The following is a 17,928-nucleotide window of genomic DNA, read 5'->3' on the forward strand; positions in this document are numbered from 1 at the left end:
ACAAGAAAATGCTGCTGCCTGTCAAATGCTGAAGCAGAAGTTTACTGTGTTTATTAAATTCTAGTTTGAGTAGACACAGGAGATAGTGCCTTAACCAAAAAAGCTTTTATGCTTCTGGAAATTTTACAATAAAATCTTTTTGAGGTAGAAGGAAAGTGAAGTTATAGAAAAGTTTTGAGTTCACAAAAAGCTTCAGTTTTGTGCATGTTAAACATTCCTGTAGTAATTAGGCTTGATGATATGATACAGAGCTTATTTCAGGCCAAATGACAGAGCTGTAGTTTCAGGGCCTTAGTGGCAGCTTCCTAATGAGTTGGCAAGTATTCACCAAGCACATGCCCAGTGTTCAGCACAGTGCAAAACAGAATAAAAGGGATTATTACGTATTTTGCATCATTAACAAGCAAGCTACTGCTTTGCAGTTTCGAACTGAAAGTGTTTAAAAAGAGCTTTCAAGTGCTGTCCAGATGTTAGGACAGTGAGAACACAATTTGGTGCTTGTCAATTTCTAAGGCGAATCTGTGGTTCTTTTTGTTAATTGCATTTAGACCAGAGAAGTAAAAAAATCACATACTTGGCTAGTCAGCCATGTGTCTTTGGAATTAGTGTTTTCTGGCATTGATGTTCACTTTCTCCACATCAGGTGTCAACCTGTTTCCCTCAGACATTCGACCAGTCAGCTTCTCGGATTTCTGTGACTTCAGTAAAACAAAGCTCTCAAAGTTGAGAGTGATTGCTCTTTATTAATAAGGTTTTTGGTTTTTCGGGACAGGGTTTCTCTGTATTGTTTGGAGGCTGCCCTGGATGGATATTCATTACTTTTAAAATAGTACCCAACAATGACCAAACAATTAAAAGCTCAAAGGGATACAAAAGTAAATGGCTGAGTTCTGTTTTCCTCAAAGCATCAGGACTGTTAGTTTTTAAGCAATTTGAAATGGTTGGCTAATTTGCCAGTTTCATAGGTATCCCACTGAAATTTGTGTTGAATCAATAAACAAGAAACACAAATGGTTATTGGGTGTCAATAGGAAGATATAGCTAACTAGTTCCTTTACAGTAAGAAGTCTAACTAGTGTTCTGGTGGTTTTGAGAGTAACTGTTAGGACGATGTAAGCATTCTTTTTCTTATACCTAATAATGATTAAAGTACTTTTAAGAAATTTCGAACTCTCTTCTGCATATAAAGTATTGTTCTTGGCATGCCATTCTCTCTGCTACCTCCTTACTCTATTGAAGAACAGAACAGGGTTTTGTATTCTGACTGAAAACAAGCTGTTTTACATGAAATAGATTAACTGAGTTGCATCTCACTGTCCACATGCCCTGTATTATAATGTGCCACTGCTCTCAGGAGGTAAGTCTTTGTGTATCCTATATTTCAGTTTTCTTTGGCTGCAACTACTAACAATTTGTTATGTCGTGTTTTGAAGAATCTGGCCTTGAAAGATTCAAAAGTCAATGATATAATCAAATAATGGTTTAAAATGCTTTTCTCTTTACAGAAAACACACGTGACAAAGTTAGTATCTGCATTACTGGAGAGGAAATATGGTGATTTATATATGAGTAAACAGCATGACTGCTCGGTTTTTGCAAAATTAAGTTAAATTTTGCTAAAGAATTTTACTTTAGAAAATAAAGTTATTGTTTTCAATAAGTTTGGTTTGCATCAGTATGTTATAGTGAATGGTTTAAGTTATATCTTAAAAGATGTGTGGGGTTTGCTGTGCAGTGGCTGAAAGAGGAAATGCTTGGAGAAATTAATTCTAATTAGTTAGGAGTATTATAAGACAAAGATGAGAAGCTATATAAATTTGTACCAGTAGTAAATGATATATACAGTATTGGAGTATTTTCAAATTGTTCAAAAGCTAGTATTTCCTAGATAAAATTTTCTAAGACCTTTATGATTTTTCTGAAGAATTAAATCAGACAATGTTAGTGGCAGGTTTAGATATATTTGTGTAGTGTGTTTGTTTCTGTGTGAATAGTGAAAAGTCCATATATTTTTTAATTACTCTAAAGAAATAGTTAACAGTTTGTTAAATGTCTCAGTTAGTACACATAGACATTGAAAAACACTGGTATGTTTGTTTTGTTTATTCATACTGATATTAAATTGAATAGTAATGATGATCTTAAAAACAAGATTAAAGAAACTCATTTTAGCAACAACTTATCATTTTTGTATTAACTGAGCTGTGGTTATTCTTTTATCAGTACACCACAGTGAAGTCTCTGGAAGTAGGAGATGTCTGTTTAGGTCATATTTAAGAAAGTTAACTGTTGACTTCTTGCAACACCTTTATAATTTTCTGTAATCCGTTGATTGACTCGAGCACATTAGTAAAACAGACACTGTGAGGTATTATCTATTTAAAATTAGCTTACTATATATATATAAACACTGGCAGCCATCCAGTAGGTTCTAGTGCAGCACATAATTTTTTTGAAAAAAAGGAAAACATGCCACTTGAAAAATAAACACAATTGAAACTTTTATATTAAATAGATAGCATGAAAGCTCAAAATTCAGCTTCATTAAGTTATTGGGTATTACTCTGTATTTTAATGTGTCTCTAAATATGACAACAGCCCAATTCTCATTTATCTGAGTGACCAGGAATATACTTTCTGATCATGCTTCTTATACAGGAGCTAAGATTTGATCCTGAGGCAAATTTGGATGTGTCTTTCATTATGCCACCTGTTGTCATGTGGACATCTTTCTATCATTTTGATTTGGTATATCTACTTGTAGAGACTACAGACTCAAGTTGTGACTCTGCAAATGAATTAATGTGCATAGGCTGCACTTTGAAAGCACTGCTCTTGAGTAGTCATGGAATATTTGCCCCTACAAACTAGTATTTGAAAGTCTTAATGAAGAGAAATATGCAACCCATTTTCCCGTGGAAGAAAACACACCTCTTGTAGATGTACTTAGCCCATGACATGGGAAATGGGCATCTTAGCCAGTACAGGTTATCTGGTTACTGTGTTGATATTGCTACATTTGTTGGTATTGCTACATTCGAAGCTTGTCTATTTGAGCATTATTTTCTAAAATACCTGAAAATATTTGTTGATTTCTTTAGGTTGAAATCAACTATCTGTTTATGCCCTTCAACACAGAACACTGCCTCCACAGCTTCACGTTAACACAAAACATTTTCCCTCAACTTTAAACTACTGGAGTGTTTATCTGCAATTATATGTAAGAGATTAAGTTGCAAAGTGATATTCCTGAAAGGTCAGGTAGAAAATGCTTTATACCAGTGTTTCTCAACTTGGCAGTCAAATGACCTTTTCACAGGTCTTAGGACCCTTTCTTAATACCATTGGAAAACACAGATATTTACATTATAATTAATAACAGTAGTAAAATTGCACTTATAAAAACTACCAAAAATAATTTTATGATTGGGGGGTCACCACAGCATGAGGCACCCTGTATTAAAAGGTCACAGCGTTAGGAAGGGTGAGAACCTCTGATTCTACTGTGAAAGAGGGGTAAATACAGATGATCACCTCATTGCTGTTTCCAGCCTCTCTCTGTAGAACCATGTGCTCTGTTATGTTTATGCTGACATCAACATCTACTCTATTAATTTTTAATGTTAAAGCTGGTAGGCAGTTTTTCTCACTTTGTTAATAATGAATTTCTACTCGTAAGTTTTAATTACAGAATTGAAGAACCAACATATAGAATTTATATCTGGTTCTCTATCCATAGTGGAACACTGATGTATTTGTTTTTAATAATTGTGCCCATGTTAGGTTGTGTGAATGAATTGTGTCTTGAAGTCCCCCCTCTTCAGGTATCATTCACAGACTTCCTTTGCCATTCAAATCAGATAGACCTTTCTGAGCACTAAGTATATCCCCAGTAAACAGAGCTAGGTAGTTCCCACATAGTACTTCTAAGGCTTCTGGGGCTTCTGAATGAGGGCGTGGTCATGAGAAGGGAGGGCTGTGAACATTGCTAGAGATCTCACCATTCCTAGTCTGCTATGCTCTCTACACTTGCATCAATTACTACATTTCTAAGAAGAAAAGTCAGTGTAACATTCTCCTCTGTAGTGATTTATGGAAAGAGATTATATTTGCTCTTGATATACTCATAAAATGTGAGACTGAACAGTTTCTTTTCTGATTTTAGAATGCATTCTAAATTGATTTCTGAGGGATATATCAGATTATACTTTATCATGTGCTTCTGTAGGAAAGTAAGGGTTTGATTCGTACTAAAATAAATTTTCTAAAAACATAGGCATTAAAAAAAATACATGGCTTTTTCGGTTTTTAGGACTTAGGACTTGAGCTGACATTAATAGATAAGGATGTTGTTGGTGTTTTGTGACATAAGCCCAGCTGTTAGACTGTCGTCCTCATGGTAGCCATAGTGGTTTTGGCTAACATTGCGCTTACTCGTCTGTGCGCCTGCGACTATTTTGAAGCATGGTGTCTGTGTGCCATCTCTTAAATTGTTTTGGATTCTGCTGTTTCTCTCTTTTTCTTCTTTTTAAAATTCTTTTTTCTCCTCCTCTCTGTTTCCCCTCTCCACTGTCCCTGCTTTCCCTCGTCCTGGGGACCTCCATGTCTTCTCTACCACACCTTTCCTGTGTGCTCTGTTCCTCCTTCAGTAACCCCGGCACTGTGTAAGTACTTACCTAATGGTTTGTCTCTTACTTCCCACCATTCCGTCTCTAACTTTTCAACGCTCACCCCAGGAAGTCTTCTTAGTATCATCTCATTACAAGAATTCCCAAATACATTAAAGATTATTCTAAAAGAGGGCTTTTCACACTAGAAGCTTTCATATGAATCGGTGGGTATGCTTGGAATGCCCACATCTGCACGGTGGAAAAATCTAGTAAACGCTAACTTAAGGGGAGTGGATACTATTACAGATAGTATGCACTAGAGTTAGAGATATAATTTAGGTATCCCTCTTTTCAGTGTTGTTTTAAAAAGTAAGTGTGGATGAACTTCCTGATTTTGAATGACTATATTTTGAATTAATTGCCCTTCAGAGTTATTATTACTGTATTTTCAAAGATTCTAAAAAATCTTTAAAAATCATTGATGCTCGTTTTTAACATAATCATCATATTCAAATTTTCACAATGAGGAAGCACTACATAAATGTTCAGAAAATTCCTGTTATTTAATCTGAGACTTTTAAGCCATGGTGGTAAATGCTATCTATAAGGTCTCAGATGTACTGTGTTTTCTATAAACATGTCATTCTATCTGCTCCAGAGTAAGTATTATGTTACTATTCTTAGCTTGAAGCCATTGTCTCATGTTTTTATAGATGGAACTTGTACAGAGGCTAACACAAGTCATATGTGTTCCATCCCTATGACTGCATAAGTTGAGTATGACTGCACACACCTGTATCTAGTGCTGGGGAGAGGGAAACAGGAGGATCAGAAGCTAAAGGCCAGTCTCAGCCACATACCAAGTTTTGAGATCAGCCTGGGCTGCACCAGAACCTAATAAAAGAATATATATTTAATAAGTAGTGCTAACTGGCTAATTAAATAGAAGTTTAAAACTTAATAAGTTTGTTAGTTCCTACAAATCTTTTCAAGTACTTTCATAAAATTAAGAGCTGTTTTATATGTGTCACAGGCTATTTTTATAAATGACTTCTGTCTTTTTCTTAGTTTCTGAAATTTTTGTCTCAGTATTCATAAATGTCTGTTAGGTAGTTCACTTCCATAATCATGAATTATCACTGTAAGTTACATTTCTTGCTTTTTTCTTTTTGCACAAATACTGATTTTTCTTGTAGGTATGTCTGTGACTGACAGCTCATACATTGTAGCTAATTTTATACTGTCTGTGAAATAGCAGTATGATGATTTCTGTGGATCATGATCTGTGGAAGACTGTTTACATACAACATCTACCTTATTGGTTCCTCAGAGCCACCTTTAAGACACAAGTTCCATTTTTCAAATGGGGAATATGAGACTTAGGGCAGTTAAGTTTCTTCTGTAAAACACATTGAGTGTGGGACAAGGTCCTTCAAACTGTCCGTGTGAGTCCAAAGCCAGCGCTATTAACTTGGAAAAGCTCGGTGTGACTGCTAGAATGCTGGCAGTCCTGTAGCATGGTGAATGTCTATAGTGAGTTAGCCTAGCAGGTCTTACAGCCACATCGGCTCACATTTAGAACATTTGCTCTACTCAGGACAGCATGCTGCCAGATAAGACTTGAGCTCCTGTTTATTTTCTGAATATTTGGCATTTGTCTTATTTCAGAAGAAGTAGGAAATATTTATCTTGTTCCGTTGATCCTGAAATAATAGTGAATTTTGTGATTTCCTTAATATTTATGCTATATTAATAAAATATGAATGTGCCTGGCAGAATCAGTATTTGAATATTATACTATTGCCTTTGGCATGTATTATCAACCTTAATTCTCAGATTACTACTTTATGTTTTCTTTGTTAGTGAAAACAGTGTGGGTCAGTGAGATGGACTTGTCCAAAGTCACACTTGTGAGGAGTGATGGAGACGGGATCTCAGCCTTGGTCTCATACAGAAACCACAGAACTTCACTGTGCTCACCTGCAATGCGCTCTGTTTAGGGTTAACTATGCTGTAGACACCATTGAGAAAGTCACAGAACATAACAGAGTCCTTCCAAGATTTCCAAAGTTTTTAGAATTGCTTGCTTATCCATACAAAGAGATATGATCACTTAAGTTGTGAAAGCCAATCCATTGAAGGGTTCTAGAATAAATACTCATATTTAACTGGCTAAGTCATAGTTCATGTTGTTTTGTATGTATGGCACAATAATTTGAAATGGTTGGATTTTTTTTTTTTACTACTGTAGACTTTCCATTATCTGTTTTCCTTATTCTTCTGCCTTCCTTTTCTTCATGTTGGGAATCTTTCTTCTGCTGCCTCCTTCTGTCACTTAAAGGAAAATTCCACCTAAACGGTAATCCTGCTGTTCAGTGCAACCTTTTAGCATTGTTTACACTAACCTATAGATTTATGTCTACTACTACTACTATGTCTATTTAGAAGAGTAATTACAATTGAATGTGTTTATGCAAACTGTGTATATAAAATGAGTATTAAAAGTAAATGTATGAATTACAAATAGTTCATCAGAGACCATTTTTATCATCAATGCTATTTAAATTGTAATTATTATTTTTCCCCTTTTTCTAGCCCACCAAGAAAACACATTGTGGAGCGCAACACGGAGTTTTATCACGTCCCCACTCACAGTGACGCCAGCAAGAAGAGGCTGATTGAGGACACTGAAGACTGGCGCCCACGGACTGGAACAACTCAGTCTCGCTCCTTCCGGATCCTTGCCCAGATCACCGGGACTGAACATCGTGAGTAAACTAGATATCTTAGCAGAGGAATGCTTTTGGCTCTGATAGTAATATCTAGGCTTATCAGCAGTTACAGAAAACAGTCCTGGCAAAGACTGCATGTAAATCATGTTGTATATAGCAAGGTTTCAGTTCAGGGAGTTGCATTGAGAAGAGGGGGTGTACTAGCCTTGGTGTGTGCCAGTGTAAACATGATATGGATTTGTTTTAATTGCTCTATGTGGTTTCAACATTTGACATTGATTCATACACAAAATTATGTAAGTGATTTTGAAGTTAAACTTAAAAGTTAATTTTGGATCTTATTTACATTGCAGTGAAAGAATCTGAAAATGAGAATACAAAGAAGGCAAAGTAAGTTCTCTTTAATGAATCGAATGCTTTATTTCATGAATGGTCTCAATTTGTTGTTTTTAAGCTTCAAGTGAATTGTTACAGTTTTATTGTTTTTGTAAACAGAAACTAAGCATTTAACCCATGGTGCCATTAGTGTGATCTAAACATGCAACCTACAGATTTTGAAATTAGTTGATATTGTCTAGATTTTATATCTAAAGCATATTCTTCTTAATATTGGCATACAGGGTCTTTGGGAGCTACTTTATTAACAGTACAACTCTCAATGAATGGGTTCCTGTGTTGTCTTGAACTCCCTTTATTTGGTGCTTAAAGAATATTTCTAAGAGGACTCTGTAGACTAATTTCTGCATTTCCAAAAACTCTCTACTTTTAAGCACTGCTATTTTTAACAAAACTGCTGTCTGAAATTAAGCTTTTACAAGGCATGTTTTCTGCATGTTGGAATTAGTATAGAATCTTTTACTTTCACCTTCTTATGACTCTTCTATCACTCTTTTTTTATTTCCACAGGGAAAAGATACCCCTTCACGTCTTTAGCCCCAAATATACAAAATTACGTGACTGGCACCATGAAGTTTCAGCACGTGCTCTTAACGTACAGTGACTATGAGCCTTGCTTCCCCCACCCAAGCAGCCAGCACATAGCTTTCATTCACCTTTTCTTCTGTCAGTCTCATAGCAATATCTGTTTTACATTTGTCTCATGGAAACTAGAACATTTCTGTACTTCCCTAACGATTTCCAGTTGTGAAAACGAGAAGATAGAACATGTTTTGTCCTCATTAGTAGCTCATAAATGCAACACCAAAGAAAGAAAAGGAAGTGGCTAGGTCTCCTCAGTGTATTTCCACCTATTTTCACTGTTCTGGTCATTGACTGTGGAACAGGACGTCTTTTTGTAAGGTTGGTCTGGTTCATCGGTTGAAGCAGAAGTGGATGAGCAAATAAGGTCTTTGTCTAATTAGGACGCAATTCCCCCATGCTATTACATTTCACATTCATTAAGGAATGTTCAAAGTTGATGGTAAATTCTCCTAAGAGAGCAAATGTGAGGAGGCAGATTCAGCACAGAAGACTGCTAGAGCTCATTCTGGACTTGGGTGTCTTAGAAACCTACTGCTTCGGTGGCTATAAGAAAAGATCTTTTGTCCTTGCTTGCAGTGAGGAAACATGGTATTCTTATACTTTAGTTCATTTTAAAGTCATCTATTAAAAGTGTCAACAGTAAGATATGTAGATGATAGCCTTGCTTTATCTTTATGTTGGAGGAAAATAGCGTAAAATAAATTTCAATTTAAATGTTTCTGATATAGGAGAAATATTTTAGTGTTATAAACTACTGTGTGTTGCTGCTATTCTTACAAAGCTGTATTTTAGGCAGTACAGGGAAATGCAATATCTGATTATAAACGCTTTCTGCCTTGTAATATAATATACTATATATTAGATTTAATCTCAGTGATTAATGCATTTTGAAGTTTGGAAAGAATTGTAATAAAGTTGTGTGTACCTTACCTCTGTAGTTGTTTCTTTGAGGCTAGTGACCCGCTGTCCAGAACTTGTTAAAACATTAATTCAGTAAGATGAATTTTCATTTGGAGAACGTTTTCAATTCATGAAGTTACCAAATGTGAAAGTAACACTTGGCAAAAACGCGGCCTCCCCTTTTGTCTTTCAGAGTTGTTAGCTATTTAAGAAAAATCTTACGTGAAATATATAATATATATTCAGTCTTCCTGTGACACAGCCAAGAGTCCTTCCTTGTATAACAGTGACGACTGGGGTTCTGGCCTACATTCCAAGATCAATCTTACTTTTCCCAGTGTTCTCTACTTCTGTATTACCATGGACTAGAAGTATTGTGGACAAATTGAAGCAATTTACATCAATTCACTTAGTGATTTGTTATTATGCAACAGTTGGCCTGCCAAATGCTGTGTCATTTCTCCCCCTGCCCCCATGATATGAAGGATGTCCATTTATTGAAGCATTTCCTCAGATAAGTGAAGGCTTGCCTACTTTAACTGTTTTAATGATCCTGACTTTAGTCCCAGATTTTACTGAATCTCTGTCCTATGGAAGAAAGTCTTTCTTATTACCAGGCTTTTCTGTACATAGTAATTGTTCATTATTTGAGAAGACAATATTGGAAAGAAGATTGAGTTAGAGTTGCTTAAAAATGATATATCAGAGTAAAGATAGATAGTCCCACCAAAATCCAATTTTCTTGAATAACTGTAGAGTTTGAAGAACCATTAGAAAGAATTTTAGATAAATAAAATATTTTTCTTAATATAGACATAGAGCATGTATAAAACTTTCTTTTACTTGAAATAGACGGTGCTGAAAAAAAAAAAGAGTTGAATGCCTTGCCTAATGTCAATAGTGTTTATTTAATATATCATGGAACGTGCAGATGACTGAAATGGTCTGCATGGGAGTGGGAATCAGTGTCCAGCCAGCATCAAGAAAATGTTCCATTTTGTCCTGCGAGAACTTGAATTCCTGGGCCCAGTGACTCTTCTGGGGACAGTGTATATTCCTAGCTCAAAAGTCTCGCCAGATATAAAAGTTTGTGAAACTATTTTGTAAGGATAGTTACCTGATTTATGACTTGTTTGTGCCTCTCTTATATAGACTTTGTCAAGATTTTTTTAAAATATGAAATTGGGAAGTCACTCACAAGTGATTCTCAGCATATTTTTCCCAGAATGTTTTACTAGTCAGAATATGGGTATGTCTTACACAGTCATACACTTTTTTTTTAACCTTCCAGATATATTACTTTTGTGGTCAGGGTCATACTCAGTTCATTATCATTATACCTTTTAAGAAATCTTAGATATATATGTATATATCTAAGCTTGTATAATAAAAATCATATTAGGATACAGAATAGCTAATTCATTTTTTAATTCAAAAGTACAGAATTGGGCTTTTGAAAATTATTTATTTTATTTCATGTGCATTGGTGTTTTGTATGCATATATTTCTGTGTGAGGGTATCAGGTGTTGGAAGTACAGACAGTTGTGAACTGCCATGTGGTTGCTGGGAATTGAACCCAGGTCTTCAGGAAGAGCAATTATTGCTCTTAACCACTGAACCACCTCTCTAGTTCTAGAATTGAGTTTTATCCAGACAAATAATTTTATACTTGCTTTGTTTTTGATATGATTCATGACCACTCACTCATTGACTCATTCACTGTCTTCATTCTTTCAAATGAATAATTATTTGAATGTCAGGCACCAATCTGTGTGTTGTTGATACCATAGTAAATAATGGATAAACATATAAATAGGATGACCCAAGGTAATTTTATCACCAGATCATAAAGTGGGCTGATGTAAAACAGATTCGTCTTAGGCAGGGCAGGATTGCTGTAGATTATGTGGATGCAGGTTTGGGGCGGACTCTTTGTAGAGATTGAGAACTAGGCTGTGTGATGCTCTCAGGAAGCTCTCAAGGCAAAGGAGACAGGTGGAAAACTGTGTGGCAAGTCTGTCGATCAGAGAGCACAGTGCAGCTGAAATCAATAAAAGAAACAGACACAAACAGAATTCTTAAGCATGTAAGCAAACAGTTTCTATTCCAAATGTAATCACTTGAGTATGAAGAATCAGGGTGTTGGGGGGTGGATGGGTTGCCAGCTTGTTATATAAAGTTCATACCTAGTAATCCAGCCCTGACTATTGTCAATTTATTATTTTCTTCTGTTGAGATTCAATGACGATTTAGAGGGGGAAAAAAGGCCTCCGTGTGCTGTCTTTGCGGCATGTAGGGAAGAGAATGTGCTATGGGACATAGACAACACAGCAAAATCTAAAGCCTGGCCTATAATACAGGACTCATAATTTAGTTGGCTGGCTTAATGGCTCTGTCTTCTGTGTAAAAAGCTGACTTGATTTATCCCATCCACTAAAATTCCATGATGTAATTAAGTATTTCCTTGATGATTCCTTGCAAAATAGGCGTCATAGCTTTTCTTGCTATTAGAAGCAGCAGATCAATTCTGGGTTTTATGCTCAGATTTGGAGCTTACTGAGTTTCCACTTCGGTGGAGGACCTATAGCTGCTTCTAGATGTGTGTGAGACAGGAAGCCTTAGTCTGTTGTTCACCTCAGGGCCCACATTCACTGAACTGATCCTGTTGCTATGGGGAAGAGGAAGATAAAGAGCCTGGTCATTTCAGGATAACAGAGACAGCTTGTAATGGCTGTTGCATCTCCAGGACTGCTGTGGAGGGTCAGCTGAGGCTGCCTACCTCCACACAATGGCAGTTCACCTCTGTTGAGTCCTGCTACCTGGCCCCTCTCTTTCACCGCTCTTGATTTAAGAGGCATTTCCTAGGAAACACCTTTCATGCTAAACTCTGGAAACCGGTCACCAGACTTGGTTGCACAGATTCTACAACATGGTCCTTTTACTAGTCTTCTCATCATTTTTGTCTTCAATCTCCCTTCCCTTTTTCTTGATCTTTGACACAGATCACAGCCACAAGATGAAAGGAAGTCTTTGAAGTAAAAGATTAGTTACAGTGCATGGGAAGTTAAAAGGAAGATTCATTTACTTTCTTTATTGTTTTGTTTTTTGTATTTTGTTGTTTTTGCCTTTGTTGATTACGTTATAGACCATCTTGGCTTAATGATTGGGTATTATAGTTAGAGCTATGTCAATGAAACAACGAAAGAACAGCTCTTTAAAGGAAAACAGTTGGGTGCGTGTAATGGATATCTAAAATAGTAGAGCTTGAATGTTGAAAGCATGAAATTTTAGATTCCTATGTATTTCTATTTTGATGAGCCATTTAATAAATTTTAACTGGGTACACCTGATCTCTGTACATTGTTTACTTCCTGGTCTCTCCTAAAGGTGATGCTACTGTTCTGTATCTATTGGTAATGGGTTGGGTAGTAAGTGGATACACAAGACTAGGAGGTGCTGCTAGGCGCAAAGGTTACTGAATGTCTTGTCCCACCAGCTGAAGACTTGTCCAGCCCTCCGAGCCAGTGGTGTGATACTGAGAATCCCTAGCTTGAGTGCTACTGTTCTCGACCAGAGTCTTATTCAATCTCACAACTTCACTTGCATAGTCTCTACAATTCACTCTCCCCACACCCACCCTACAGTGGAAGCAACTCATGTCTAACCTAACTCCCTATACAGATTTTAACTCTCTTGATGCCTCTTTCTGGTTTTACTTATGGGCATTTGTCTACATATCCTGATTTTCTACCCTGTTCCTGGAAGACAAGGATTTTCTTATAAAAATAAAGATTGGAAGAAAAAGCACTCTCATAGACATATAGTATTTCTTTCTGGGTGCATGCAGTAGTGAGTTTATAAGTAAAGACCTGTACACATCTATGCAAAGATGGGTTCTTCTCAGTGTACCTGCTAATCAAAAATATGCTGTATTAGGCAGCCCTGGTACAAGATGCACATGTTAAGTGACTTGGAGCCTAGAGTCCCTAGAACACCATACCAACAGGCTTGGTTTCCAGTGAAGCCTGTCTTCCAGCTTGCACATGGCCTCCTTCTCAATGATTACATCCAGCCTTCTCTCTGTGTAAACTTACAGGATAGCATAATATAAAACATGTCCGGAAGAAAGAGTTAGCTTTTTTTTTTTTCAGAAGTGTACAAGGAGTTTATTGTGGTGCATTGAAGGAAAAGGAGCCCCTTAGGTTCATATGTTTGAGTGTTCGATCCCCAGTTAGTAGAACTGTTTGAGAAGGACCAGGTATAACCTTATTGGAATACAGATGGCCTAATCGGAGGTGTGTGACTGGGTTTAGAAGTATCACACGCCCAGCCATGCCCAGTGTCTGCCTGTTGCCTACAGATCAGGATATAACCCTCAGCTATTTATCCAGCACCATGTCTGCCTGCCTGCCTGTCATCACATTCCCTGCACCATGATTATGGACTAGCCCTCTGAAGCTTGCATTTTTTTAAATTATAGATCTGCATAAAAGTCACCACTGATAAACATATCATGCAGTCAATGCTAGGCAGTCTTGAAATCTCCTCTGCCAACATCATTAATCCAAAACTCTTCAGTTTAGCCTCAGGCGGGTATTTTGAAAAAGGCAGAAGGCAGCCACATTCTTTGGCTAAATATCACAAGAACGGTCTCTGGCCCACTTCCTTATCTTCTTGTCCTCTGAAACATTTGTAACGTGTAGTCTTCCTACCAGCTACCTTGGTCTGGCTACTATCTCAGCTCCCAAATAACACACAAAGCACTATATTAATTATAAAGCTCTTGGCCATTTGCTTGGTTTCTTAATGGCTAGCTCTGACTTAATTATTAACCCATAACTACTAATCTGTGTATTTCCATGTGGTGTTCTCTTACCTGAGAAAAGGTCCGGACCTCTTATCTTACTTCTCCCGCTTCTTACATCGTGACTGCCTGTGCCTCTGTTTCCTAGAATCCTCTTTGACTCCTAGTCCCACCTATCTTGCTTCCCTATTGGCCAACAGTGCTTTATTCATTAACCAAAAAGAGACATATACACAGGACTTCCCCCAATGCTCTCAGAACCACTGTCTTTCATGCTCCTGAGTATGGCCCATGTAATCCCCAATCAAATTGTTCCATTAAGCCCCACATAAATTGTTCAACTGCTTTCTTAATCCAAGGTCCCAAAGTCCACATGCCACCAACAAGCAGGTCAGCCAAACCTCTCACAGTAATACTCTGCTCCCTTGTACCAACTTCTGTCTTAGACAGTTTTCTATGGCTGTGAAGAGACACCATGACCATGGCAACTCTTACAAAAGAAAGTGTTGAATTGAGGTTTTCTTACAGTTTTGGAGGTTTAGTCCATTATCTTCACAGCAGGGAGCATGGCAAGAGTTAGCATTTTAAGTATCCCTTATTCCTCTTCTAGAACACCAGTTATATGGAACTTGGACCCCATTTACCTTTAATTACAAATTTAAAGAACCTATATCTAAATTGAATCACACTGAAGACTTCAGTATATGAATCATGGTGGTAATACAGTTCAGTCCTGAGCTGCACGCATGGCCTTTCCTAGTGCTCATTGGACAGATAAGCTCTCAAAAAGTGAGTGTGAAGTACAGTTACTTGCTTTGAACCCATTTGTAAGCACTATACTATCTTTGGTGCTACTTTTCCTGCTTTGAACAACAAGTATTTGTCCCCACACCCTATGTCCCCCACTAGAGAATATGCTCTTAGAATATAAGCATCTTAGAATCCTCTGCTGTACTTGATATTAACAGCTCAGTTACTAATTGACTGCACTTGCCCATTTTTCTTGTCTGCTAAATAATAGGAAAATTAGTTATACAGTAGTACACCATTCCAATTAAAGAATCAGTAGTAGGTCAAATCTTGTGTTATATATTAACATATTGTTTACATTAGAAGTAAAAAATTGAATCCACCTAGGTTTCTTGAATGAAAACCTATGGTACTCCAGTTATGTATTTGCCTGTAGTTGACTCTTTCCTCCTGTTGCTGTCTGTTCATGCTTGTTTGTTTCATTAAAGCAACCATTGCTTCTTAGTCTTTCTTTTATGTTTATGGGATGCATCTATAGGATTGCCCCCTGGGTGGAGAAAATAACTCATCTTTGAAACACATAGATGAGACACTTAGTGCTGTGATTGGAAAAAGGAACCGAAGTCATTTGTCATTCATGTTTAAAGGATGTACTTTATATTGTAGACTTAAGAGAGGCAACAACAGGGCCAAGATGTAGTTAGAGCCCTTGATTTGTGTATATGGAGTCCTGGGTTTGGCCTCCAGAACTGCAAATATAGATAAACAAGCTAAGAACCATCATGTTAGTAACACAGTAGAAATAGAGATGATGATGATGGTGTTGGGTGGTATACTAGAAAGAAAATTATGGGAAGCCTTTGAAATTTTTATTTAAAAATGACTTCCTTAACAATAATTTTGTCAAATGTGATCCAACTTATTTAAAATTAAAAGATTCTCTTCTTGGCCTCATAATATTTTTTTCTACTGATATATAGGAATACTACTATTTCAATATGCAGTTTATATGTAAATAAGTATAAACCAGCATTTTACTTGAGCAAGAGAAATTGCATAACCTTGTTAGGGTCCAGCATAGTTCATCAGTTTGATTTTTATCATCTCCCTTTCATAATGAATGATGGACCTTGAGTTCTTTACAGTGAAGAATTATAATGAGGTACCGAGATGGTGGCTCAACAGGTAAGAGCATTTCTGTGTAAGCATGAGGACATGAGCTTGAGTGTCCAGCAGTCCTGTTGCAAAAAGTCAGGCATGATAGTCTGTGCCTGTAACTCCAGGACCGGGGGACAGAAAGATGGCCAGCCAGGCTAACAAAAATGATGAACTTGTGATTCAGCGAAAGGTGTTTTCTCAAGACAGTGAGAAGAGTGATAAGTGGAAGAAGACATCTAGCATCTTCCATTGGCCTCCACATGAGTGTGCATGGGCACACATACTCAACCTTACATGTTAACACACACACACACACACACACACACACACACACACACACACACACACACACGGCATTATAACCCAAGATGTGGGTTTTCAGTTTTCAAAGAATTAAAATGACTGACCGGTGTCATAACTGCTTTCCTCTTTATTGTAAAAGGCTTCAAACTGGAGTCTCCAGTTGTACCACATGAATAGTTACAGAGTAAGGAATATCCTCCTCAGGTCTGCCTGTGACACCAGGTAATGTCTGTATGATTCCTGGCTTATAACCAGGATGGGATTTTCCAGTAGAAGAACAGATCTAAGTTACTTCTGAATGGAAACGTGTCATGTTCACATACTCATCCACAATTTAGGAACAAACTGAAGGAAATTTCCCTAATTGTTTTGTAAGTTAATGGTTGTTTGTTTTTTGGTTTTTTGTTTGTTTTTTTAATTTCTTCACCGGTGAATAAATACAAGCCTATAAAAGTGGAAAAGAAATTTCTGGCAGTTTCTTGTCGTCGTTATTGTTCTATTTCAGAAACATATTTCTTATTAAACGTTAAGATATTTAAGGCACATTTAGGGATGGGGGAGATGCTTCCATCAGTAAAGTGCTTACCCTGCAAGATGAGGACCTGAGTTGAACCCCAAGCACATGTAAAAGCCTGTTGTGGTGTGCTAGTGAGGTGAAGACAGGTTTAGAGCTTGCTGACCGGCTAGTCTTGCTCAACTGGCGATTTCCAGGTTCACAGAGAGGTAAGGTGGAAAGTGATAGAACATGACACCACATCACATGTTGGCTTCTCGCTTCCATATGCACAAGTGTACATAAACACACACCTATGTACACATGTGTGCATATACAAGCACAAGACTACAAGCTAGTTAAGCATATTTGTCACCCCAGACTGCTATTCCATAAGCTTTGCAGAGGAAGTAAGAATTGTTCCCAATCCGACATTTGCATACATTTTTTATGAGATCAGTTAATAGTCACACTTAAACCCAAAGGACAGAATGTCAACACCTTTATATTGGTCTAATGTTATAAAATGATTCTGAAAACATCTAGCTGGAATTCCTCAGCTGCTATTGTCTCAAACATTCCTACGCAGTATTTATGGCAATCTAGAAAAGGATTATAGGTCAAAAATAGGAACAAAAACAAGTCGTTTTTGTGGGTTGCAAAATACAGAGTATTTGTACTCGATCTGCCTTCATGTTCTGTTGGTATATTGTTCTGTAGTATAGCAAGAGCAGGTTGCCTACTGTAATGCAGTTGTCGCCATCTGCTGAACTGAAGTGATATTACACTTAAGTTCCTTCTGAGTGCAGTCCTTTAGAAATATTTGAGACAAGACAGTTCCTAATTACTCTATTTTCATGTACAAATTGTTCTCTGTAGAGTTTTAACAACTGCCTTATGACTTTGGCAAACATTTGTGACTTGTTGCCTTTTATAAAGCTCTTTTGTTAATAAAAATCAGTATTTGTGATTTGCAGACGTGACTTGAGTATAGAGTCCAGAATACATGCCAACTGCCTTAGAGCATGGACAAGTTTATAGATCAGTAACCCTTATGTTAAGATACTTCCCAGGTTAATTTCTTTCCATTCCTATCTTCACAGAGGTAAAACACGGTGTTGTTATTGCCAGTTTAAAAATGCAATGTCAAACACGATTCATTTAGTCTTTCTAATATAAACAAACCACAACCTGGA

General features: G+C 37.1%; 1 protein-coding gene across 14 annotated transcripts in view; it reads left to right on the forward strand.

The window, feature by feature from the left end:
* Window positions 1-17,928, forward strand: part of Pdlim5 (PDZ and LIM domain 5) — a 163,035-nt gene that overhangs the window by 87,826 nt on the left and 57,281 nt on the right. For 4 of the 14 annotated variants that reach the window (XM_040751692.1, XM_040751693.1, XM_040751695.1 and 1 more), the window contains 4 exons: window positions 4,650-4,664; window positions 6,952-6,969; window positions 7,206-7,378; window positions 7,696-7,732. In XM_040751692.1, the coding sequence (XP_040607626.1) occupies window positions 4,650-4,664; window positions 6,952-6,969; window positions 7,206-7,378; window positions 7,696-7,732 (243 nt within the window). Of the gene's footprint in view, window positions 1-1,505; window positions 1,523-4,649; window positions 4,665-6,951; window positions 6,970-7,205; window positions 7,379-7,695; window positions 7,733-8,248; window positions 9,253-17,928 lie in introns of those variants that run through there. The other 10 variants (XM_005081924.4, XM_021233953.2, XM_005081927.4 and 7 more) reach the window with 7 other exon arrangements.

The sequence above is a fragment of the Mesocricetus auratus genome, unplaced genomic scaffold, assembly GCF_017639785.1.
Source record: "Mesocricetus auratus isolate SY011 unplaced genomic scaffold, BCM_Maur_2.0 Super-Scaffold_100009, whole genome shotgun sequence".
In the NCBI taxonomy this organism is placed as follows: domain Eukaryota; kingdom Metazoa; phylum Chordata; class Mammalia; order Rodentia; family Cricetidae; genus Mesocricetus; species Mesocricetus auratus.